Below are 26963 nucleotides of genomic sequence, written 5' to 3'. Positions count from 1 at the left end.
GACATATCCGACGCTGACGGTATTTTTCTGTTATAAAATCTTAATTTTTTTTTTCATTTTGTTCCGTATATTCTAATTGTGTTAATATTGTTTTTTTTTATTCTTTATTTCTAAGGCCATACACCTATATAAGGCTAAGTCGGCTATTAATATTGTTTTATAGCATGTTTTTTAGCTACATAGAACCCATGCTCTGTATTTTTATATGGTATGTTATTATACCGCAATGTATCAACGTGGTATTTAATATTAAGAATAAATACTCTTAATTGTAAACCATTAAAAGAATCCAAAGATATACATTATTAACATATACGAGTAAATAGGGATGTACCTACAAAGGCGGTGTAATCGCTGAAACTGCGATCTCTTCCAGACAACCTTTATTGTGTATTATTGTGTGTTTCTGTGCTATCATGTCATACCATGTTATCTCATAAGTAATTACCCGTTGATGACAAGAAAACAGGGTATTGAATCGCTCTGCGTCATAGTATATTTTGTTCTTGATAGGTAATAATAACAACCACTTCAGCCTGTAATATCCCACTACTGGGCATAGGCCTCTTTCCCCATGTAGGAGAAGGATTAGAGCTTAATCCACCTGCTGCCACCACGCTGCTCCAATGCGGGTTGGCGGATATATTCCCTACTATGAGTAACGATCGCTATCAGGTGTACATGATAGCAACCGGGACCGACGAATTAATCTGCTCTCCAAGGCACGGTGGGGAGGCCCACAAGAACTGCACAAATACCCAGACCACGGCAAACACCTGTATGGCCAATACAAATGTTTGTCATGTGCGGGGATCGAACCCGCAACCGCCAGCGCAAGAGGTACAATCCATGGCTGTAACCGTTGCGCCAACGCGGCGTCGCGTTAATAATAACAATATAATAATAGATTTACAAGTAAATTAATATATTTTACCCAGACCTGCGTCAGGAATCAAACTCACAAGTCCCGGAGCAGAAAGCAAGTTTACTGCATATTGCGCTATCAGATTTAATGAAATATGGACGAGAATTATGAATTTTATTTTTAAACAAAACCACCATTACATTTGGCAATTAATATGATCCATTGATTAGCTCACTTACGACAGACATTTGTATTGGCCATATAGATTGTTTGTCGTGGTCTCGACCCCCGACACAGGAGAAAATCTTACTGCCGTTGCCTTGGCCGTTGATTGTGAAGCGTTTAAGCGTTTTATTGAATAATTAAAAATAAATTAAATTTATATTTTCCATTTATCATTTATTTATTAAATTTAATCTATGTCATTAAAAGTACAAAATGTATGAATTGACATAAAGACAGGAAAAAATGTTTGAATGTAATGGCGTATCTAAGATGGCGGCACAGTCGTGTCGGCTTGAGTGACTATTTCGTCCTCCCGCTGGAATAAGTAGCTGGTTCCAGGCGTAGTACTGCTCTGGGTGTAAGTGCCTGGCTGGTAGGCTTGGCTGTAACCAGGTTGATTTTGCCCATAACGACTATCCTGTGGTGCTCTTCGTTTGTCCAAGTTAGCAACACCACTGAAAGAAAAGCAATAAATTATTTAAAAAAAAGAGATTTTTTAAATATTTTAATTGTCATGTCGATTTAATCTAATACTTCGCTAATAGTTTGTTACTATTAAAATTTGCTTAACTTGACACACCAAATTGCTTATGACTTAAGGGGGAGATAGACGTGCGAGTAAGTTCACGAACTTGTGGCTCGACGACCTTTTCGCTAGTGTGTCACCTTAACGCCTACTTTAAAACCGCCGAGTAAGTTCGTTGGTGACCCGACAAGTTTAAAATTTTGCTCGTAACCCGCCTCCGCTCGTGCGTGTGGCAGCACTGAGAGCCGCGAGTCGCCAATTTTAACTGACTTTCAAAAAAGGAGGAGGTTTTCAATTCGATTAAGAACCTTAGAACTTTTGACTGGGTGGACCGATTTCCATGATTTTTGTTTTAATCAAAAGGTTTTGTATGTCGTGTATTCCCATTTAAATTTTATTGCGATGTAATGAGTAGTTTTTGAGTTATATCTAATAATGCGTATTTACGTGACTGTTTTTTCGTCTACCTACGATGTGTTAGTTGTCAATGTAATTGAAGTCGATTTTTTTAAACACAATTATGTTTCAGTAGTACTGGACGCGCAACGCTTGTAGTGTAGGTATTTGTAATTTTTGATTGAGAAATTACTCAAAATGAATTATTTCAGAACTTCATCTTTTTTTTATTTTTATTATACACACACAAGTTCAACACAAAGCTTCTTCTGTCGATGACATCGCAATACAGATTGATTAAGCTTCACGTGTGTCACCGACGACGTCGAACCGAGTAGTACGCGATCTTAAAAACCGCGTACTTAAAGTTCGCACGTCTATCACCCCCTTTATAGTCAATAATAAAAAGGAGTTATTAATAAAAATGTGGTTTTAATTATTATCTTCTATATATGTATCGTTGATGATTGTCTCCTGTGTCTTTAGTAAAAAAAATTTTTTTTAGAACGCTATCATTAAGGTCTGTGGACAAGCGTGAAGTTACTGGCACAGTGCCTTGTATATTTCCTTTTATCCCATCTCTCTTATCCCAGTTACGCGAGTCTCTATCAGTACACCGTTTGTATCGCTGATAAAATACCCTTTGAAACAACTGTATCAATAAAATATTTAAAAAAGTACACGAATAATTTTCAAAACATTATGCTACAACTCGAACAAGTAGTTTAATAATTATAAATATCAAAGAATCTGATAACGATGAATATAATCTGACATACTGGTTGCGTATGATCAGACGATTGTGGGTTTAAAATTCATCTAGTGTGGTCAAACTCTCAAATATATGAATTTGTCGACTAGCAGGGGAATAAGCGTGGCTGAGTAAGTCCCACCTCGGCTCCTCATATTGGAAAAAGGACCTTAGGCCAGAAAACATACTAGTTCTAACATTACAGTATATGTGGTGAACTATCATAAGTTTTGCAGAGGTAGAAGCTTTTTAGAAAGACTACACGTAAGTACATGGTTTAGGCTATACAGATATTTGTTGTGGTCTGCGAGCTTAATTGTGCTTGGGTGTTGTATATGTTTTCGGATCTCAGACAGATCTTACAGAGAGCTATTGAATGTGGAGCGTTATTTTATTTAAAAAAAAAGAAAATCACTTCTAACTGATATCTAGTTAAAGCCCTTAAAATTATTAAACAAAATAGTAGGATACCTTTGATCTCTATAAGGCCGTCTTTCTCCAACACTGCGCCAGCCGCTGGACTGCCCATATCCATTCAAGTCCTGGTATCCATCAGAGTATCCCCCCGAGCCACGGTAAGCAGGGTATCCACTGGAGTACCCATTACCGTTTGAATATCCACTATAGCCCGAGTTCTGCCAACCACCTCCAGATGTGATAGGTCTAGAAATGTTAATAACATAATATGAGTTTTAATAAGTAGTTTTTTGTCTTTGTCGAGTTTTCCAAAACAGTTAACGCTTGAACTTCGTTCATAATAAATATTTGTAGAGCCTACTTAGATTTGGTTTTTCTTATGTTTGTGGTTCTATTGAAGATACCTCTTTGCACGTTCTTCAGGAATGTCAAACATGCGAAGAGCCACGGCAAACAGTGGTTGCTGTTATGGGTTCCGATCTCTCGCTGCCGGCCGTAGTTAAATCTATTATTGAAATCGAGAGATCTTGGCAAAGTATGCTCGTCTTCTGTGATACTGTTATCCGACAGAAGGTGGAGGCAGAAAGAATGAGAGAGTCTGATGTTTCGGCGACGTCTATTCACTGCAAGAGAATAAGGCCTCGTAGAAAGAGATGACTATCTAAATTTTAAGGATATCTCAACGTAAAAATAAAATAAAATATAGTGTGTGTGAAATTCACACAAGGCAGAAGTGAAACTTCTAAAAAGTGGCCTACTAGAGTTTTTTCAAAGACAATATAAAACACTGTGTAATGTTCTATCTCATTCTCTCTCCGATTTAATCCTTTACTTTTGTTTTTTTTCTTTATCGTTACGCATTTTCGTTTCATCAAGTTTCAAATCACACCGATTCTAAAAAAGTTTCACTTCAAAAAGGCATTTAACTTGCTTTGGGCGAGTGGGTTTATGACATTTCTTATTATTTATTTATTGTTTTATAATATTGTCACAAATTATCGTCTTACGTAGTTTTTAAAGGAAAAGTATTATAAAATTAAAAGGAGTACGTACGGCACAAATATTCGTCACTAATTTCAAATTACATCTTTGTGCCGTTTGCAGTCGAAACGTTTGGACCTTAGAGTAGCAGTGCTAAAAAATTTTTAAATGAGATAACTCCTCGCCTTATTGCTTCCACTGGTGACAAGAGGGCTGGTGCATTTTTTGCCCAGAGAATCGGCATAGCGATTCAACGGGGAAATGCTGCCAGCATTCTTGGCACAATTCCAAGCGGACATGATTTATACCAAAACTATCTGTAAATATTTAGTTCTTAAGTTGTGAATTGTAAATATGTATAATGTTTAATAATGTAAACTCTTATTGTATTATATGTAATAAATAAAAAATACATACATACATATTTAAACATATTAATGACATTTTGTGAAGTGTTTTAATGTAAAAAAAAAGTTTTTCGTAATTAATAATACTTTTCCATTAATAATTTTTTAAGTTTTTGCAATCAGTTTTAATCAAGTAGACTTGATATGAAATTTTTTGATAAATCTTGCATAGACATTATAATCTAATCGAAAGATTAAATTTTATGTCTATAACTTACAATACTTCGAAAATGTTGCATATTCTCTTATGCGATAACAACAAAATCCTAGTTCCTATCTTTTCCAAATCAAGCATTTTTAAAAAAAAATTTCAATTACGCGTAATGAAAAATAAAACGCATTAATGCTAATATAATCTGTGTATCTGATGTTTGAAAACGGTTTGTAACAATCTCACGTATCTTACGTTAATGTCTTACGGTCTGTTACTGTGGGGTACAGATATTGAGACTGTATTTATTTTGCAAAAAGGGCTATTCGCGGAATTTATGATCTTGGAGCTCGAGTTTCCCTACGGAATGTTTTTCATAAGGTAGACATATTAACAATTGCGTCGCAATATATTTGTAAAATAATGTGTACTATATTCACAAGAATATTGATTGTTTTTATATATAGTAATAATCGCAGTGTAAACACGAGAAGCCAGCCCTGCGGTCACCAACCCGCCTGCCCAGCGTGGTGACTATGGGCAAAACACATGATTTTACGTTATTTTTGGCGTAAACTTGTGGAGGCCTATGTCCAGCAGTGGACTGAATAGGCTGTAATGATGGATGTAAGATAAGGTTTTTAATCTCGTCCAAAGGAATACAGTAGGAGAAACTTTCTTGACAGAGAATATTGATAATACCATAAGTATTTTGTAATAGGACTACTAGATTATATCTTATTCAAGCGATGCAACCAACCACCAATAAACTAATTTCAGCTTTGTGATGATAAGTATAAATTCTACCCGAAATACAAAACATTCTCTGCTTCCCTACTAGAACATATGGTGTTTTTGTAGGCCAATAAAAGGTCATTATATAAACGGCTTATTAAATATTTATTTTATTTATTTATTTATATATACAGGCAGGCAGGCAGGCGGGTTGGTGACCGCAGGGCTGGTTTTGTCGCACCGAAGACGCTGCAGCCCGTCTTCGGCCTGTGTATTTCAAAGCCAGCAGTTGGATGGCTATCCCGCCACCGGTCGGCTTTTAAAGTTCCAAGGTGGTAGCGGAACTGTGTTATCCCTTAGTAGCCTCTTATGACACTCACGGGAAGAGAGGGGGTGGCTATATTCTTTAGTACCGTAGCCACACAGTACATCCATATAAGAATATTATTACAAAATACTTATAAAGGCATAGATTTACCTAGAATATTCACGCTGTCCCCAAGAACCGGCGTCTGGTCGACCAGACGCGAAGTAGTATCCTCGTCCGCCTGCGTCCCAACCTGCTTGTCCTCTGTATGTCTCGTCCCAAGGTCTGAAACTATATATTTTGATTTTTATAACGAAACATTTTTTATCGCGGTTTATTATGTTTTTTAGATGCCTGACGTCGGATACTTTACAGCAACCATGGTCACGGAAGGACTAAAAAAACCTTAATAAATCGTGATAAAATCCTCAATATTTGTTTCATTATAATGAGTGAAAACTATATATTATGAATGAGTATGAGTACTACAATTTTTAACTCAAAATACCGTTTTTAAACAAAATTTTTGTCCAATTGAAATATAAGATTAGGAGCGAAATGAATTAAGCTCCAAGCTAGTTACCTAATTAGTAAGTAGGTGTAAAGTAAGACGCCGCGTTGGCGAAACGGTCACAGCCATGGATTGTGTCGGTTGCGCTGGCGGTTGCGGGTTCGATCCCCACACATGACAAACATTTGTATTGGCCATACAGGTGTTTGCCGTGGTCTGGGTGTTTGTGCAGTCCTTGTGGGTCTCCCCACCGTGCCTCGGAGAGCACGTTAAGCCGTCGGTCCCGGTTGTTATCATGTACACCTCATAGCGATCGTTACTAATAGTAGGGAATATATCCGCCAACCCGCATTGGAGCAGCGTGGTGGATTAAGCTTTGATCCTTCTCCTACATGGGGAAAGAGGCCTATGCCCAGTAGTGGGATATTACAGGCTGAAGCGAAGTAGGTTGTGTACAACAGTACTTAATACGCTTGTCTTTAAAACGCCTAATCAAAATTTATTCTCTTCTTCTCTTGGAAGTATCTTCAAAGTAAAAAGAGGCAGGAGTCACAGATAACAGCAAAGGGGATCTATACAAATTATTAAAATTGGAGTGTCTGTTTGAAATATTAAAATAACCGCTTTTCACTAAATGCGTTTTTTTTTTGTCTGTCTGTCTGTCTGTTTGTTCCGGCTAATATCTGAAACGGCTGATCCTATATTGACGGGACTTTTTTTCTTTCACTGGCAGATAGCTGATGTAATATGGAGTAACTTAGGCTACTTTTATTTTAGAAATTTATAGTCGCGGGCACAGCTAGTCTGACATATGAATGAAAGCCAATTGTTTGTTAACTACTAAACGATACTACCGCACATGGTGTACAAAGGCGTATACATGCAAGATGTAGGTACCTAAAGATACAATATCATTATCATTATTATTATATATAATAAAACTAAGTTGATAGTATGTGCGTGCCGATAAAACTTAAAAGGAGTCCCGGCACGATAAAGGGACTTATATAGTGTGATAGCCCTTTATCCCCCTTCGAACACGAAAGTTCCCGTTTTAACCTAAAAGGCGTGTTTTTAAAGATATAAGGGCTTTTCCAAACCTTCAACTTGGACATTAAGTGTAGTGGCGCCATCTGTTGTCGAGTATTTGAACTTCATTCAGACCAAGGATTATTTGGGTTGTGTTTCGAAAGGCGCTGCGAACAATTGCAGCATGTGTAGAAATGGCGCGAAATTTAAAATTCCAATTTCAATAAAGTTTTAAATTACATTTGTTACTATAATAAAGTTATTAAATTTTATGTATTTATGCAGCAGTAGCTAACTTATATTTTGGAGTTAAAGCGACCTAATTTTAGTTATTCAAATTAGTTCTGAAAACATTTGAAAATTTAAGTTTTTAAATTTCGCGCCTTTACTACGTATGCTACAGCTGCAGAATCTATTGTTGCGGCGGCGGACGATAATGTCGAGAACATTCTAGAAGGTGTGAGAAAGAAAATATTCTCAGAGTTTCTCGAATATCCTAGAGCCTAGCTCTCTGAATACATAAGAGCCCGGTGTCGCCCGCCAGAGTTAGTTTGATTTGAACAGCGAAACAAGCGATTTCAAAACGAAAAGGAAAGAAGTTATTTAAAAAAAAATGAGGGATTGGAATTTTTTTTTTAAATACCCGGCGAAGCCGGGGCGGGAAGCTAGTAGATTATAAAGTAATGAGGAAATCAAAGTACTTGTATAGATATGATAATTATTTAGTTCATTGTTATACGCGTAGAAGAATTATGAAGCAGAATTTATATTACGTAATGACAATTCAATTATCAAAACTAATATGCAACTCATTGTTTCGCAGATAATTAAAAACTGTAGTCCATTACAATACAGTTTTGACTATTTCCTCAATTAGTTTATTAGTAGGATACAATTGCTACAAAAACGGTTATCGTTGGGTCGATAACCTTCAAAATATAATTATCAGCAGAAAATATGTGGGATTTGTTTCAGTTTTTTTTTAACTTCTCAACGAAACAATATTAGCAAATACACAAATAAACGATTTTACACTGGGTTTTTTTAATCCACTGAAACTATAACAATCTATAAAGTTTTTAATGCTGAGTCGCTCTTAGCATCTTAAAGAATCTTATACCAGTAGCTTAAGTCGCATTACTTACTCCACTATGGATTAGTAGATATACCTCATTATCAATACAGTCCACTGCTGGACATAAGCTTCCACAAGTTCGCGCCAAAAATGGCGTGAACTCACGTGTTGTGCCCATAGTCACCACGCTGGGTAGGCGGGTTGGTGACCGCAGGGCTGGCTTTGTCGCTAGATATACCTACATGTCTCAAAATATCTTTCAAAATATACAGAGTTACATAAAATTTCCCTTAACGAAACATGACGAAATTATTGACTATTTACTGTTTAGATAATCAGCTGTATCGTGGAATATCTTGAGACAAATCTCTATTTACGTGTTTTAATAACTAGGAAGTCTGCGATAATATTTTAAAATACATTTAAATTGTAATTAAATACAATAATGGACGTCGTTACTTCGCTGGGTTTTACCGACATTTGTTATAAAAGATTATAAGCTGTTTTTGTTTAATTTTTAAATGCGTCTTTTTGATATGCCATTTTTGTCTTACTTAAATCCTGAGGCCATTTTGTGCGAAATAATTTCCTAAATCGGAATATTTGTTTTTTACTCAAAAGGTTTTTTTTTTAAATCTTGTACCCAATTTGATTGTGGTTATGAGTAACGATAAGACATATATCAATATGATCTAGAAAATAAAATATATCCTATATTTTTTCACACATCTCATGTTCTGTGCTGGCATGAAATAAATAAATTTTTTGTAAAAAAAAACTAACACGGAACACATTATCATTAAAACAATACAGCAGATAAAACGTAAAGTTAGTATTACATTTTTTACCGTTAACTGTTAGAGCATTAAATCATAACGCATCAAAAACAATGTTACTAATTGGATAATTGCCTGACATAATCTTTTTGTAATAAAGGTATTTATGTACTTATTTGTAACCATATTGCGGTTTGCGTTTTATAAAAAGAGTTATAATGAAAGAAAGTGATTATTAATATTTGATTATATAAGATTAGCTACATTTTGATTTGTATCAACTTTAACATAAATTCTGTTAAATACTTTGTTCCTGTTAGACGCAATGGTTGGTTATCTAGGTCAGCAAAGATGGCGCGTTGCTGACCCTTCTCCCGACCCTTTCCAGGAGCTCTGGCCACCTTACTCACCTGGATACTACACAAGAACAGTAGTATTTAGCTGTGATCTTACAGAAGTAAGTTCAAGGTACTTACCCAGACGGAACATATAAGCAATATTTTATTATGTTAAATAATATTGTATTGTATGATTATTACGAAATACATCTCACTTTTAGACATTTAATTAAATAGATTCTTTCATGAACCGTTCATTATTATTTTATTTTCACTAATTTCAATGAACCAAAAATTCAATAGTTATCAATAAACGCAGGATGTAAAGCCGTTACAATCCATTCCATTATAAATCGGTCAATGAACATTTGGATGATTTCATACTATTTCGTTGGGAAAGCGTTAAAATTCCTCTATTGATGTGTTCGAAGCTATAATGATAGAATTTCAGTGTCATTGTTCAGTGACCTCGTTATAAAGTAACGGTGAAATTCATGGCAAACGAGGGGATTGTATTAATTTTGTATGATTTTGATTGCAATTTTCAAATCACATACGTTTTGTTTTAATCATTTTATTGATTTAATTGAATGTTAAAGGTCTCAAATTTCCAAAATCTCTAAAGCTTATATTATTGGATGCATTTTAATGTGAAATTAGTAACAAATGATTGATTAACCAACAATTAGTATTAAATTTTCAGGTAAACATAAAAAAAAATGTCCTATGCATTCTATCCACAATCGCTCATTAAAGTAATTTTTTGGTTGATTTATTGAAAAAAATCCAAATTTCTATAATAAGAACAGAACATTTTGTTTACAAACGCGTATATTTGAACTTCAAGCTTGAAATAAAAAAATATCAGCTTATTAAAATGAGATAGTTTATCGCCCTTTTCTCGAGGGCTACAAAGCTACAGTGACTACCTAGAGCAGTACAAGCAGTAAACATAGATAATAACTAAGTCTTTTTTCGACACCATAGTAAATATTATAATATATAATTGAATATACTCACCTCTCGTGTGGACCTCTTCCTACTCCTGGACCATAACCTCCGTAAGCGTCGTCATATCCACCCCCTCTGTTATATCTTTCCTCATAATACGGGCTTCTGTATCCCGAACCATATCGATCATATCCTCCACCATAATCATCATATCTATCATAAGGATAGGGAGGATATCTGCCGTAACTAGGTCTCCTGGGATACGGTTCCTCGTAATACCGATCCCTATCCCTGTACGGGTCTCTAAGGAATCTGTCGTAGTAATCTGGGCTATACCTGTCTCTGTCGTCATATCTGTTTCTGTGCTTGTCTCGCCTGCCTCCGTAATGTTTATCCCTATTTCTGTCATCATGAGGACGCTTCTTGTCGTCGTTTTCGTCGTCGGTACCGTTCTTGTTACTGTTGTTTCTGTCATTATCGTATCTTCTATCGTCATCATCATTGTTGTTCCTGTCATATCTGTTGTTTTGTGTCGGTCTGTTAGATCGTCGATCGTCATCTCTGTCACGTCCCCTGTCGTAATCGTCGTCATCGTCGTCACAACGACCACATCTTGACGGTCTGTCGTCTAGTCTGTCATACGGTCGGGCACTCCCGTATCTTTCGTAGTAACTCCTCTCCTGTCGAATTAGATTCTGGCCCGGAGTTAGCACAGCAGACAATACAGTATCATCTTCTTCTTGACACTGAACAATGCATACTGCAATGGATATTATCTGAAAGGTAATATTTAGAGTTATTTATATGTGTGTGATTGGAACAGAAAGAAAAAAAATCAAACCTGAATATTTAAAAAATACTTTTTTTCTTTCTTTTTGTTAATAATAATTTCAGCACTAAATAAATGATTAGGTTCTTAGGCTACTACTATATATGAAAACTACTTGATATTTACACAGACAACTAAAATCAAAGGAATAGGAATATTTATAACTGACTTTTAAAAAAGGAGGAGTATAATTGTATTTTTTTATGTATATTAACTCAGAACTTTTGACTGGGTGAACCGATTTTGATGTTTTTTTTATATCGAAAGATGGTGCGTGTCATGTAGTCCTATTTAAATTTGATTGAGATCTAATGAGTACTTTTTAAGTCATCTTTGATAACGCGTATTTACTTGACTATTTTTTCGTTGTATAATTTATTTATTATATATATATATTATATCCCACCAAAAACATTCTCATGTAAAATGTTGCCAAGACGAGATCATATGGCTCGCACTGTCAAAAAGTTATCAGATCTCACGTAGAGCCAAGCTTCTAACTCTACACGCCCTAACTCTACAAGCCCTAATTTCACAAACTCTACACCTTAGTCAAAATATGTGGCTTGGCCGTTTCGTTACTACCGGCCGCTGTTGTAGACTACAACTGCTGGTAAGGTGGACTACTGCTGCTGGCAATTCTGCCCCCTGCCTCTTCATTTTGGCCCCGTCGCGGGACAGCATGGATGGTAAGTTGGTAACGGCCAAGCCACATATTTTGACTAAGGTGTAGAGTTTGTGAAATTAGGGCTTGTAGAGTTAGGGCGTGTAGAGTTAGAAGCTTGGCTCTACGTGAGATCTGATAACTTTTTGACAGTGCGAGCCATATGATCTCGTCTTGGCAACATTTTACATGAGAATGTTTTTGGTGGGATTTCACTTCTTTTTGTAAGTTGCTTATGACAATATTATAGCTGCATTTTACCTCCGACACATTTTATACCATAAATATCATCCAATCTTCACAATATTCGGTTTAAGCACGCTGTTTTTGATTTTATGTTGAACTGATATGCAAACGGTGACTTCCGCCAAAACTTAAATACCAAAATTACAAAATGTAAATTTTCGACATAAACTAATAACCGATTTTTATTTTTTATGTATTTTATTATTATTATTAATAACAAGGAGTCCCTATATCAATTTTCAGACCTCTAGCATCAAAATTTGCGGAAGTCTCATACAAACTTCCATCTCCTAGTTTAAGGGGTTGGGGGGTAAAAGTTCCAAGTTTTAGAATTTTTTTGATGTTTGTGTACTAATACTAGCTTACATACCAAATTTCAGCTTTCTGGGACTTCAGGAAGTACTCTATGAATTTTGATGATCATCAGTGAGTGACGAAATCGGGGTTTTTTAGGTATCAATAAAATCTAAAGTATAAGAGCTATGCAATTGAAACTTTATATGTTTAATAAGTCCGCTATTCACATCATATCCCCAGAATTTTGTTTATCTGGTATAATCCAAACCCAAGTTATGAGGGTTCAAAAAAACGACGAAGCGCTTCGAGAAAAGATAGGTAGTGCTTTTCGTTTTTTTTTTTTTTTTTTTTTTTTTTTGCTCGTCTTGGCGGGGGCACTACCGTGCCCCCAGATTATAATTTACTCGTCGATATAACTTAAGTCGGTTTAGTTTTTGTCTACGAGCCAGCACAATTATATGTAAAAAATATCACTTCTTAAAATATAATCATTTATTATAATTTATTAATATTAAAACAAATCAAAAATATTTTATTTCACTATAGCAATAAGGATGATTTTACTTTGACACTTTTAAATTGTAGTAAACGGCTCGTCTTCGATAACATCAGTCAATTTATGATTGCGTTGCATCTAGTAATAATGAACTTTATAATAGCAGTGGTAATTAGTATTTCCACTTTTGTTTTTGTCGATGTTTTGTTTCCGGGATTTGTATTGACTATTCACATATGTTATATAAACCAATTTATGTTTCAAGTATTGATATACAAGTCGTTATTTTTATCATTTTATATTAAATATAGGCAATTCAGAAGTACTGAATAAATATTATTATGATTTTGTTTAACTCACATATATGCAGTAAAAAGACATTTTATTTTGACATGATTAAAATACATTATTTCCATCAAAAACTTTATACCCATAAAAAAAAAACAAAAAATTCGATGTCATTTTTATTTTTTTTAACTGTAGCAGATTAATATTGATAAACCACGTAGTGTAATTAATTTAACGTGGACGAAAAAAAATCACAATAGCTTAGTAATTACCCCAAGGCCTGTATTCGGAGCCCTACGTGACATCATACCATTGTCTACGGAGGTCATGCTCAATGAGTGCAATTGTGATCCTATACGTAATATTTGCATTTATAACTAATTTTTATCTTATCTGTTTATTATCTTTTTTATTCATGAATGTAATTAGCTTTATACTACTGACTAGCCCGTTGACGCAGTTTGTAGTGGTCCTGCTACGCGGGTTGCGGGTTCGATTCCCGCCTTAGTCTGGGTGGTATATAGTAATAGCTATAACTTACTAAACACCGCTCGTGCACAGACATCGGTCGGTTATGATTTTATTATGCATAGACTATAGACAAATAAATAGACTATAGACAAATAAATATATATACTCATTATGAATATATAAAATTATATTTAGTAACATTTGAGAATGTTCACAGAACATATTATTAAGCTCATTATTGAGTCTCTGTCAACTACAAAGACCTACACTTACACAAAATAAAACAAAAGAATAATAGACGAGATAACAAAAAGAGGGGAAAAATATGGAAATACATAAAATTATCCAAAAAAAATATATAATTATTTAAGTGGGCCTCAAAATTACTATTGATTCGTCAAGTATCAGAGTAATTACTTATAGGTACATTCCCACCCTGTGTCGAGGGTCCAAAATCCTTAACATAAAAATCCAGACAACTCCAAACATTAGTAACTAGATTGTACTAATATTTGTCATGGTTGAATTTGCCACCGCTAGCGTAACATCCAATTGTTGCAATCATTACGCCAATCGTAGCTACAGTTTATCGCATTAATATAGCCTTAGGCGCTATTAAATAAACCTAATGTAATCTACGCTACACATAAATCATTGTTTACTGTACTGTAATCGTATGTATTATATGTAATCACTTTATAATCACAGCATTGACAATGAATAAAAGGTATATATTATAAAGCAAAGAATAAGTATAGATGTAAGTATTTGACGACGCGTTAGCGCAACGGTCGCAGCACTGGTCTGTAGCTGTTGCGTTGGCGGTTGCGGGTTCGATCCCCGCACATGGCAAACATTTGTATTGGCCACACAGATATTTGCCGTGATCTGGGCGTTTGTGCTTGTGTATTCTGTGTGTTTCCGGAGCCCTGGACACTGGAGATAATCCTACTGGGGGCCGTTGACTGTGAAGCGTTTACTCATATTTTTTTTTTTAATATTTTTGGGCTATATGTCGTATAGATAAGCAAAGAGAATAAATAGTTTTTTAAATTTAAAAAAAAATGCAGAAGGTTGTCTTGTTCTAATTTTTAAAATAAAAAAAAATACATTTATTTTGAATAAAAAAATAAAACGGAAATTCCTTCAAAGGTTTTTTGTTGTTTTTGTAATACATTATTGTGGGAAACTTATTTGTGTTCAAAATATTTACATTTTATTTGTGCTCGTAATAACCGTTAATAGTAAAATAATTTAAATTCAGGGTTTTACTGATTACATAATAAGGAATAATTATAATAAGGAATAATTAATAATCACAACAAATGATAACTTAAGCAAATGCAAACAAAAAAGTAATTAAGTTATTGCGATTTTTGTAAGATTTAATTTTGGATTGCGACCTGTTTTATCTTTATTAATTGTTAGCATAAATTAGTCGCTTAAACGTTATTCACAAATAAATTAAATACAATTTCTTTCTTAAATATTTAAAAATAAAGTTAAAGTTATATTATCGCAGAATAAATAAAATACATACCAAAATCGTAAATCGTTCCATATTCAGACGTATGCACTAACGCATCTCAACACAAGGCACTGACCGCATCAGCATACAACCTGTTTGCTATAAATAAATAATATTTTATTGTCTATCTGCTATGCATTTTCTTCTATATTTTTTAAATTATTTTTTTTTATAAAAAGAATATTAATTTCGTATCGTAATTAATTATTTTCGTATAAATAATATAAATATTATTAGAACGACGCTCGGATTCCGCGACTGCGTATAAAGCACTGGGCATCGGTGCCTGCGTCCGCCACTTATAATAATTATAGCAATTGTTTTTTGTCTATCCGTCCGTTGAGCCTAATGTTGAACATTTTGAAGGTTATCCATGGTAATGGATGCCATCGGTAATTGTTAGGTACATGGGTTTTAAAGTTCGTTATGGTTCGTAGAGTATTTCGTATGTTGTTTTTAAAAATAGTTATTTTTTTTTTAGTTACAATTGCGTGGAATACAGTCTACTCATAACTAGGATGAAGCGTACTTGATCCTAGACGCATAGCGTTACACATAGATCATAAAAATGAAATAAAAAATCTATTTTCGTAATTTTTTAATTTCCTTACAAACATGTATTTTAAAATATACATAATATAATTGTAAAAATTCAATAAGAAAGAGATACTTTAGAGAAAAGGTTATATATGACTACGTTTTTCTTATTTTATTTCTTCTAAGCCCTGTATCATCTTTATCATCTATAACACTGATTCCAAATATTATTCAACTGTCAAAAACCTTTTTAAATAGTAAAAATTAACTGTATGAAACACTGCAGATTAATATAAAGATATAGTTAATGATTGGGAGTTTTAATATTTTTCTTTTGTTTCATGAATATTGGTCAAGAACGTGGAAGCGAGAGAACCTAATTTAACATTATGTTTAAAACAATTTGTCATACAAGCGTTTGGTTATTAAAATTTGAAATAATATTGTCAGGTTGGTAATATTTTGTACTCGCTGTGCCCGCGACTTCATCCGCGTGGAATTTAACAAAAAAGTTATAGTTCAATTCGTAGTTATAAAATAAATAAATTTCTAAAATAAATAAAAGTAGCTCAAGTTACTTTCTTATTACATCAGCTACCTTTCAGTGAAAGTCCCATAAAAATCGGTAGACTCGTTTCAGAGTTTAGCTGGAACAAACAGACAAAAATTGTAAAAACTTTATTTTGGTATGTGTTCCGTGTATACATCAATATGCATAAAGTAAAACACTATAATTTCATTTATTTGTCTAGAATTATTACCAGAATAAACCAGAATAGAAAAGAAAAGAATGATATAGAACGGAATAGAGTAGCATAAAACTGAATAGGACGGAATAAAATGGAATAGACCAGAATAGAACATAATAGGACGGAATAGATCATACCCAACCCAGATTGGGGTATCCGTCAAGCATTTGTGGCATAGCTCTAAAATGCGAAAGACTCCTGTAGCTGAACTGGCTCCACACGTATTGATTCATTCGTTCCTGTGGGCTTAGCCAGTGAGGTCGAGAAAATAGTGCAGAGCTTAGGCAACGCGTTTTCCTGAAGAGTGTCCTAGGCGACACAGTGTCTGTCTGACACTGTCTAAATCGTCTGCAATAGACGGACTAAGGCTAATGAATGAATGATTGTAACATTAAAAATAATAATAATTATTATTATTATTATAAATAATTATAAGAATAAATTTTATGTCATAATTAAAATTTTTACGTTATTTTTATAATATAAGTCTTTTTCATTTTACATTTACCCATTGGCAATACAACCGCTTACTGTCAGAGGTAACATACGCTTGTTTGCTACCATAGTCGTATAATTGAAAAGGATATTATGTATTTTATTCATATTTAAAAGTTCTCGTAAATCATTTTACAATGGAAACAGAAAAAAAGCCAACGGCATTCTGATCGCGTGAATCAAAAAACGGTCGAGCACCGAACCGCAACACGCGCGTCATTGTTTGAACATCGCCTGCTCTCTCGCCTGTGATAAATAATACATAATATGTATATGCAAATATTACGATAGATAGGAAACGGTGTAGGGTTTGTTATGTGGGCAATTTAATTATAGGTAATATCAATTATTTAAATCCTAAAATTGTAGATGACGTAGTTGTTTGAGAGTTGAAGGTTATATTTAAATATGCTTCTAGTATTTTATATTCTTAACTGTAAGTTTTGATTGACACAAGAATAAAGAGTAATTTAATTTTAATTTGATACTATGATTATATTTTTATTATTATATATTTTTTTCTTATTGTTTAAAATAACATTTTTTACAATTTTTGTCTGTCTGTCTGTCTGTTTGTTCCGGCTAATTTCTGAAACGGCTAGACCGATTTTAACGGGACTTTCACTGGAAGATAGCTGATGTAATAAGGAGTAACTAAGGCTGCTTTTATTATAGATTTTATTTTATTTCATAACTCTGCGAACTGCACAATAACTATTTCTTTATATTCCACGCGGATGAAGTCGCGGGCACAGCTAGTTAATAATAATATTATTGAAGAACATCACACATTTTTATATAACTTACTGATTTAGTAGATATAATGACTTGTATATCAGATAACCTATTTATTAAGTAATGTGGTTGGTTCATTCCCATAGACATTTAGGTAATTTCCATGTTTATTATTTATCTATATGCTAATTTGGCAGTTGATTAGTATTAAAAAAACTTTAGTTAATACTCGATAATCAATCAATTTTTTACACACAATATTGAAGACACAAGTCGAATTCATTATTTTTTAACTGGACAATACAAAATACATACCTTGTTGTACAACCAGAAACAATACATGTAACATATAATATGCAAAAAAAGATGTGTACAAAAGGCGGTCTTATCGCTAAAGATAAGGGCGATCTCTTCCAGATCACCTTTAGAAAAAGGACATGGATAAGAATAAAGCGGCATAAAGGTGTACATTAAAATAATATATACAAACACATATATAGACACATATATGGACACGGGAATGATTCAAATTGACATCCCCAATTAGATACATCATTAGCGAAATCATTATCGTATCGTACCTCGTTATTTGCCGCCATAATTCTCGGTTACGACGGATGACAGCTGGGAATCCCCGCCCTACATCATTACACAGACAACCACCGTAGTGCCATTTTTGTGACAGCGACCCTAATTTGTTCAAAAATATTATTCTACCGAAGTTTATTTATTAATTGAAACATTGAAATAATTAACTATATTTTTTGATACTAACAAACGTTTATTTTCGTTCCGTATTATATTATAAATAAATAATAATTGTGTTTGCTCGCAAACGAAAAAAAAAACCGACTTTAATTACATCGAAGAGTAATACAACGTAGATCGACGAAAAAATAGTCAAGTAACTACGTCTTGTCAAAGATTACTCAAAAATTAGTTATCAGATCTCGATAAAATTTAAATGTGACCACATGACAAACATCAGCTTTTGATTAAATTAAAAATTATCAAAATCGGTACACCCAGTAAAAAGTTATGCGGATTTTCGAGAGTTTCCCTCGATTTCTCTAGGATCCCATCATCAGATCCTGGTTTCCTTATCATGGTACTAAACTAAAGATATCTCCTTTTCACCAAAAAAAGAATTATCAAAATCGGTACATCCAGTAAAAAAATATGTGGTATAATACAACGTAGGTCGACGAAAAAAGCGTCAAGTAAAAACGCATTATTAGATATAACTCGAAAAGTAGTTGTTAGATCTCAAATAAATTTAAATAGGACTAAATGACACACACCACCTTTCGATTAAAAACATTTTTGTCGAAATCGGTCCACCCAGTCAAAAGTTCTGAAGTCACATACATTAAAAAAATACAGTCGAATTGAGAACCTCCTCCTTTTTTGGCAGTGGGTTAAAAACATAAGCTATAATTTTCAAAGATAGTGTGTGAATTGTCCAAAACATAACGATAATTGTCAAGTAGGTCGGATTTTTTTTTAATTTGTTTACTTGTACTATGTACTATCTCCGCTAATATTTATCATACAATTTAGTTAAAAACTATAGAACATGTATAAAAAAAACAAAGCCAACTAACGGGTTTCTTTCATTAAGCAAATCGATGCTACTATTCCGATTAGATTTATCGATTAGATGTCAATCATTAGATAGTCATTCTTGTAATCGTCGTGTTGTGATTCAATAGTAGAATGTGTTTGTCATACGGTTGATCATTAGCTCACGTTTAACATGTAAACAAACATTACTTCTATTTCACTTACTTATTATTGGTATAATTTTAATAACAATTTATATCAATAAAATTGATTGGCCGTTGGCGTACTTGTCCAAGGGTCTGTTTTCCACTCCTGTTTGTGGGCTCGTTTCCCCTCTCTAGTCTGTATGTTTTTGTATTAAATATTTATGCAAAAAATAATGATATAAGTCCAATGTTACATAAAGGTGTTATCAACGTAAGAAAAAAGCTACCGTAACGGGTAAAAAGGAAGAAATCCGACATAATAGTGATAGATACAAGAACTATAGATCGATATAAATTTTAATATTCAAGATCTCTGGAACTCTTTACCCAAAGGACAAATTTATATACATGACAAAGATTTAAAGTTGAAAAGCACTGCACTTTCTTTAAGACTCGTGACAAGGTTTACGATTATGACATAATGTATTGACAGTTTTTACAATAGTAAAATTTAAATTTCTTGCTGATTATTCTGAGTAAAATCTTAGTTTCGAACAAACATTTACTTGAAAAAAGAATAGTTTGAGTTAATTTGCATTTAGCAAATTTGTTAAACAATATAACTTGAAGAGCCTAAAACTCACAAGCTATAGAATATTTTTAATTCACATTGCTATTTGGTAAATTATGCATAAATCCTTGTAACTAATCTTGATCTTATATTATGTCTCTTCTAACTTTTAGACGACCTTCAATATAGTTCTCACAGAGTACCTCCATACGCCATCGAAACCTTAATTTTCTATCATTGTGTGTGTACTATCAAATAAAACGTCCTTGGCCCATATTTCCTTAAATATACTATAAATACGTTAAGGGCTGTCAGCTTTGCGTTATAGTCTTCTTATAAGTGACAAAGGGACTAACGCGGGACTCAGCTTATTATTTAAACAATTCACATAATACATACATACATATTTTCAGTATACCATAATAAACCGTTCCTTGAAAGGTCTTGAACTCTATGACTTATTTTTATAAATCGAACCAGTTTTCACGCCGTACGCTTATATATTCACTTCAGGCTATCGTAGTCCACTGCTGGACATAGGCCTCCCCAAGTTTGCGCCAAAAATGGCGTGCACTCATGTATTTTGCCTATAGTCATTGCCTATAGTCATATAGCCAGGGCTGGCTTTGTCGCATCGAAGACGCTGCTGCCCGTCTTCGGCCTGTGCATTTTAAAGCCAGCGGTTAGATGGTTATCCCGCCATCGGTCGGCTTTTTAAGTTCCATAGTAGTAGTGGAACTGTGTTATCCTTTAGCCTCTTACGACACCCACGGGTAGAGAGGGGGTGGCTATATCCTTTACTGCCATAACCACAAAGCCAATATGTCAAATAAGCGTACGATTTGCATAATTATATAGTAACCAATCACCAAAAAAACACAAGTATGTTGCTGACCTTACTTCAACTATTAACACATCGAATCCCCAGAAGCTCTGATTAGAATACAAAAGTACTTGTGAGCAGTTTTGTATAACTACAAAAATTTGAAAAATTCAGAAAGAGCGTATAGTGTTTCTCTTGATGATCTTACGTGAAAATCTATTATTTATATTTTCGTGATTTTATTCCAGACAGTACTACCTCTTTGTCAATTATTGTTTAAACCCGTTCAATATAAGTATTCTAGCATGGGCGTATTTACCCTACGGCCAAATAGCCATGGCCCGGGGCGTCATTTTGTGAGGGGCGGCACAAGGCGAGCACGAGGCACGGCGCAAGCTGTCATACGTATTAGGAGTGAATTTTTTTTTAAAATAACTATATAAGGAATGAGCGGCCCTAAAAAAAAGTCAGCTGAAAAATTCGGGAGTGGCAAAGTCTTCTGGCCCAAGGTGCTCAATCTTAAAATACGCTTAATCTTAAAGTTCTAGTATGTTTGAATAACAAACATTCATCTAAACTTTTGTACATATACAAATCGCCAGCCCTATCGGCACTAGACACATAGAAAGGACTTCATTAACCATACGTATAAGAAATTAAGAACGAATTCTAAAAGCAATTTGCTATCACAATATACAATCATTTTTCATTGCATTGAACTTGTTTTTGCTAGAAATTTTTATGTGATTTATTAACTATAAGATATAATCGTTTCCGTGTTTTTTTTAATAACTAGCAGTATTGGTTATAGTGAAAATCCGTACTAATAATTTTGTACCCATGTTAAAGTTGTGTCAAATTATAAGTCAAATTTTCTCTGACCACTTTTAGTATAGTCTCAGTTCTTACCAGAGACACCTGACAACGATCATTTGCCGTGCGAAAATATTTACCTGTCAAACTGTAGTGGAACAGCGTACTATATTATGAACTACCATTCTCTAATATTTAGGAGAGGCCTTTTCCAGCAGCAGAAGGACGTGCACAAAAATTCAGTTTCTTTTTTTTAATTTACACATATTTTTGTTAATTTCGAGTAAAAACGTTAATATATAATTAGAAACAAATAGGAAAAGTTTAGAAACATATTTACGACTAACACAACACACTGGCCGTTCTAGGTATAATGAAAATTACTCATAACATAAATGACAAATTGTACTGTACATACTTATATATCTTTTAGTGCGTATAAGTTGCGTGTTTAATGAAAATCAATTCAAGACTTCGAAGTGGACATACACAGCGGGGTCAATAAACGCCTCCCCATTGTTGATATCCCTTATGTACCTGTATGATTATACGTAAACAAGAGAATGACCAAAGTGGGAATTCGCTTTATAGACCAGTGCCGATAATTTTTGAAACTACAAAAAATTATAGTAGAATGAAAACCACTGTAAAAGGTAGAGGATACGACGGAAATGAAAGGAAAAATAAATTACGGGCGATCTGAGGTCGGGAAGTGGCTGGAGGGGGAAGGTATTAAGGGTAAAAAAACGAATTGTCTCGAGTTTCGGCTAAACTACAAGTCCTATGCAATAAAGATAAATCGCAAAGTGGTAGGTAATAAAAAGATCTACAACTTTTGTATTTACATTTTTTCACATAACCTCAAAATTCATGTGAAAAATTCAAAAAACTAAGTAAATTTGGTGAAACTTACCTTTTTATGTCCCAAACACACTGCATTTTTGCGCCCCATCCCACACTTCTTATTTAGGCCTCTGCCCAAAGGTTGCCTGGAAGAGATCGCTGTATTAGTGATAAGGCCGCCTGTTGCAACTGATGCAAATTCTATTTTTATATATCATTTGTTAAGCTGTTAAAACTTTGTATTAGTGAGCGAAAGTGTAAATAAATAAATAAATAAATATTTTTTTGTTTTAAAATATTTATTTTTTAGCTTATTTTGACCTCGATGTCGAAAAATTACCCTAATTTTCAATCGAAAATTCTGACGTCAAAATATCAGCTTTTGTAAAATAGTCGGGGGGGGGGGTTGTTTGTTGAAATCTTTGGTTTCTGATGGTGTCAAAAAAATATATACTACTATGGTAAATGTATTCAGAAAATGCAAATAATATCTTTTTGCCGTTTGCCTTGTGCCGCAAGGAAATACTTGACGACTTATGAGTATCATTTCAAGCCTTGAATATGGATAAAAGGATGGGACAGCTATAGCTTTTCAGGAGGCTGATGTAGACATTTAGAGTGGTATAGTTCGCGTCATGTAAAAAGAACGCTGGCCTTGAAGCTGCGCAGAAGCGATTTATCGGTCTATTTGGTGGTACGGGGTAGGGGGACGGGAGTGTTTAGCACGTGTCGCATGCTTGCCGGTGTGCTATTGGTTGACAGCGGTTGACAGTTCGACGTCGACTCAAAATATTATCGCGCACAAAAGTTTTAAATTACAAAATTCTCCATTTACTATTTATTTCACTAAAAAACAATTATCAATTTATCATATTAAACACATAAAAACTATTAAGATACGAATATCGAGAGTACAGATAATTATTATTTTTGAATACGACATTTCAATAACTAAAAAATTTGTTATTGCTTTTGTTTAAAAAAAAATTGTGATTTTGTGAAATGATAATTATTATACTTATTTAGTCCGAATTATTCGCACTTGTATTTCTAGTATTTTTTAATGTACCTACCAATAACCATTATACGAAGCCGCGAGTGAAAGGCTAATTAAAAAATAAAACAGTAGTACTTGTGCGCGAGTATACCCATGCGCAAACGTACCCCCTCCAGTTTCTTTCAGCGTTCTTTTTACATGACGCGAACTATATAAAAATATATAAAAATGTTTTATTTAATATTCTATAAATTATTTGATGAATATCATATAGATAATAATTGTTACCGATGTTACATAGTGTTGCCGTTTCATAATTTATTCAAAACAATAAATATAGTGGAAGTATAAGGCAACGCCTGTCAAGTAAGGGCTTGAAGACCAGTCATTAATTACTTTGATTTATTTATCATGTTATGTGTATGTTATTCAATCTATATGTATATTAAACTACGTAGGTCTTGTATTAAATTACAGACAAAACATAATTATATTACATACATGTAAAAATATTGTAACCGGTCGATACCTGTACATGGGAAATATTAAAAAAAAGAAGGGTATATGTGTGTGCGTGTGTGAGTTTGTGTGTGTGTCACCTCGGACACGACATCTAGAAAAGTTTCTATTAAACGAATCAAACTTCACTCAACAATTATTTTTTTGATTACCTCGCCTAGTTTCTATATATATGATCTTTATAAAAGCAAAATATGTTGCAAAGTAAAACTTTTTATTGTTTGTGTCGTACTTACTGTTTAACATATTCTCTTGTATTTTATTACAATAAATAAATAACCAAATTAACTATTATTATAATTTTGTCTGTGTATGTGCGTATTTGATGCAGCATCATGCAAAACCTACAGTACGAAACTCGCCCTGGTGTGTGTTATTCTAAAAGTGTAACCTAAATTCTGGTGGAGGTTTTATATATATATTTCACACACCATTTATACGTAAAGCAATTTTATAACCAATGTATTGAAATTACAACGAAGTCGTGTTGAACACAAATATACCGCATCCAAAAACGAGATGTAAAGCCATTAATCTATATTTCGGTGTCATTTTTTTTAAATATTATATACGAAACAAAATTTATTCAACCACCATGTACTAAATAATTTATTTGAAATAATTTCCCACTATCAAACACTTAAGATCAAAGAGTTTCAATCATGAAATATTATTACTGTATTAGTAGGTAGGTTACTATTAAATTGTAGAGCACTGACATTGATTGTAATCATTTGTTGATAACAACAATATAATGGTTAATGTAATGCTTTCATTAAACTTATACTAAATCAGTGTTTAAAATTTCACTGTTGGGAAAATACTTCTTCTTCAAATAAGGGTTAAAGCTTAATCTACCTCGCTGCTATCTGTCACACTGTTATTAGTTGATAATTTCTCGACCATGATTACTAATTGCTATCAGGCGTCTATGATAACAACTGGGGTCGACCGCTTTACGTGTTCTCCGAGGCACTGTGGGGAGACCTTCGAGGACAGACATCCAGACCAGGAATAAATATGTACTCAAACTCAAAGATCTGCTTCGGTTGAAAATCGTATCCACGGTCACTAACATAAAGCCAATTAATAGCCACTACACCACACGGTTATTTTACACTTAGACCTTACACTTCTATTACAGAAACAAAGTTTAATTATCTCATTTATAGGTGAGACCTCCTAATTCACAAACAAAAATGCAGGAGAAGAATTTTAACATAGATTGGTTGCTTAAGTGCGAATTGTTTAAAGATACCTCAAAATTGCATCTAAAACATATTTATTTTATGGCAATCATTGTAAGTAAAAGACATTGTTGATGTAGGGCGCAGCAAGAAATATTTTACTCTAAGTCCAGAGCAGACCAACTCTCTTTATGTTATGTTTCTGTGGTGAGTGCGTTGGCCACAGCCTTGTAGACGCGCTTTTTTTGGCAGTTGACCATTGTTGCTGGTTTACAATATAGGCTACGGTTACCGCTTACCATCACACGAACTGTAGGACTGTTTGTTATCCTAACGGCACAAAAAATCAGGCAATAGGTACGGCTTGATACCTGATTTTCTCCTCTCCGTCAACCTGCAGGCTTAGTTTAAATTTTGATCTATGTATTACCTTTATACGGGTAAAATTTATGCTGCAAATTGTATATTATAGGCCAAAAGTAATTTTACACCAATAAATGTTTTAATGAAAAAAGAAATATAGGAGGACTTTTTCTTAATTGTTTTATATGGTTAATAATCTAAAGTGTACGTTTTTATTTGATATAAAATTCCATTAATCATTGTACATTAACCACTATTTCGGACATTATCGAAGTAAAATGCTTTGAAATAGCCGTAGGACTGAATTCTGAAAATAATTTAGTCAGTGCTTAGCGCGCGTTATCGTCACACGTGTCGCCATCTTGTTTTTATATTTCCCGCGGTTTTAATATGCTAATCGAATTCAAAATTTTGAATCAAGAAATTATTATTATGTATATAAACATGTGTTCATTATAAACATGTTTAACAAGTGATTAATTAATAATTTAAACAAACTTTCAGTGATATGTAGACATCGATTTATGGTTTTTATTGTATTGAATGACAGTTACGTTTTCTTCAAGTGAAAATAATAAATGATGTTATTATATATTTTTGTGGCAAAAACAAAATAAGTATTATCATTATTTAACCAGTATAAACATAAACCCGCATTCGCAATTTAAGTCAAACAACTCTGTTATCTAAAGTAAAACAGTTTAAAACACAATAAAAAAAAAACTATCATAAAATGTTGAAAATAAAATCTTCCTACACTTGTATGTCTATCGAGCGATGGTTTGAACCATGGCATTGACGAACTTGCGTCTCTTTCATCCTAAGAACACTGACATGGTGTATCGTCAACGACAGGCGACGCCTATGAAAGCGCCGCCGACCACGCTGTTGAAAAGCCTCTCTAGGAGCGCTGAGACTCTGGTAGCTACTACTAGATGCGGTAAGATTTTATTATCCGAGCACGTTAATAAATGGCGTAATGTTATTTATTCTATTAGTTGTCTTTCCGAACTCTTTTTTTTTTTTTGAAAAAAAAACTTTGCGCACGCTTGACTTGTAGAGTAAGTTGGTGGTAATGCGTTACGAGAGCGTTACGAAAAGTGTGATCGGACGAGGCGAACGGGAGTTGAGGGGGAGATATAAGTTGATTGGAGCTAAAGAAGTTTTACTTCAGTCGTTCAATCAACTCGCTTTTTTTATATTTATGAATAAGCTTGTTGAAAAGCCTCTAGAAGCGCATACATCCTGCTAGCTACGACTAGATGGGGTGAGATATCATTACTCAAGCACGTAAATAAAAAATGCATAGGTATTTTATTAGTACATGTCTGGTCAGTATTCATAGTAATTGCCTGCTGCGGA

General features: G+C 33.8%; 2 protein-coding genes across 2 annotated transcripts in view; one reads left to right on the top strand and one right to left on the bottom strand.

Moving 5' to 3' along the window:
• Positions 1 to 1243: 1243 nt before the first annotated feature.
• On the bottom strand, positions 1244 to 15333 carry LOC123656340 (aspartate and glycine-rich protein). The gene is made up of 5 exons (XM_045592037.1): positions 15273 to 15333; positions 10511 to 11217; positions 5933 to 6052; positions 3235 to 3426; positions 1244 to 1545 (listed from the first exon to the last, which is right to left on the bottom strand). The coding sequence occupies exons 1-5, from the start codon at positions 15291 to 15293 to the stop codon at positions 1356 to 1358; spliced, it is 1230 nt and encodes a 409-aa protein (XP_045447993.1). The 5' UTR covers positions 15294 to 15333; the 3' UTR covers positions 1244 to 1355.
• An 11057-nt stretch (positions 15334 to 26390) lies between these two features.
• Positions 26391 to 26963, top strand: part of LOC123656512 (kinesin-like protein KIF12) — a 29838-nt gene continuing 29265 nt past the window's right edge. The window contains exon 1 of the mRNA XM_045592180.1: positions 26391 to 26522. Within this exon, the coding sequence (XP_045448136.1) occupies positions 26391 to 26522 (132 nt within the window). The remainder of the gene's footprint in view (positions 26523 to 26963) is intronic.

The sequence above is a fragment of the Melitaea cinxia genome, chromosome 9 (genome assembly GCF_905220565.1).
Source record: "Melitaea cinxia chromosome 9, ilMelCinx1.1, whole genome shotgun sequence".
Lineage (NCBI taxonomy): Eukaryota > Metazoa > Arthropoda > Insecta > Lepidoptera > Nymphalidae > Melitaea > Melitaea cinxia.
The sequence above is the reverse complement of the archived record's forward strand: the minus strand, read 5'-3'. Positions and strand labels throughout refer to the sequence as shown.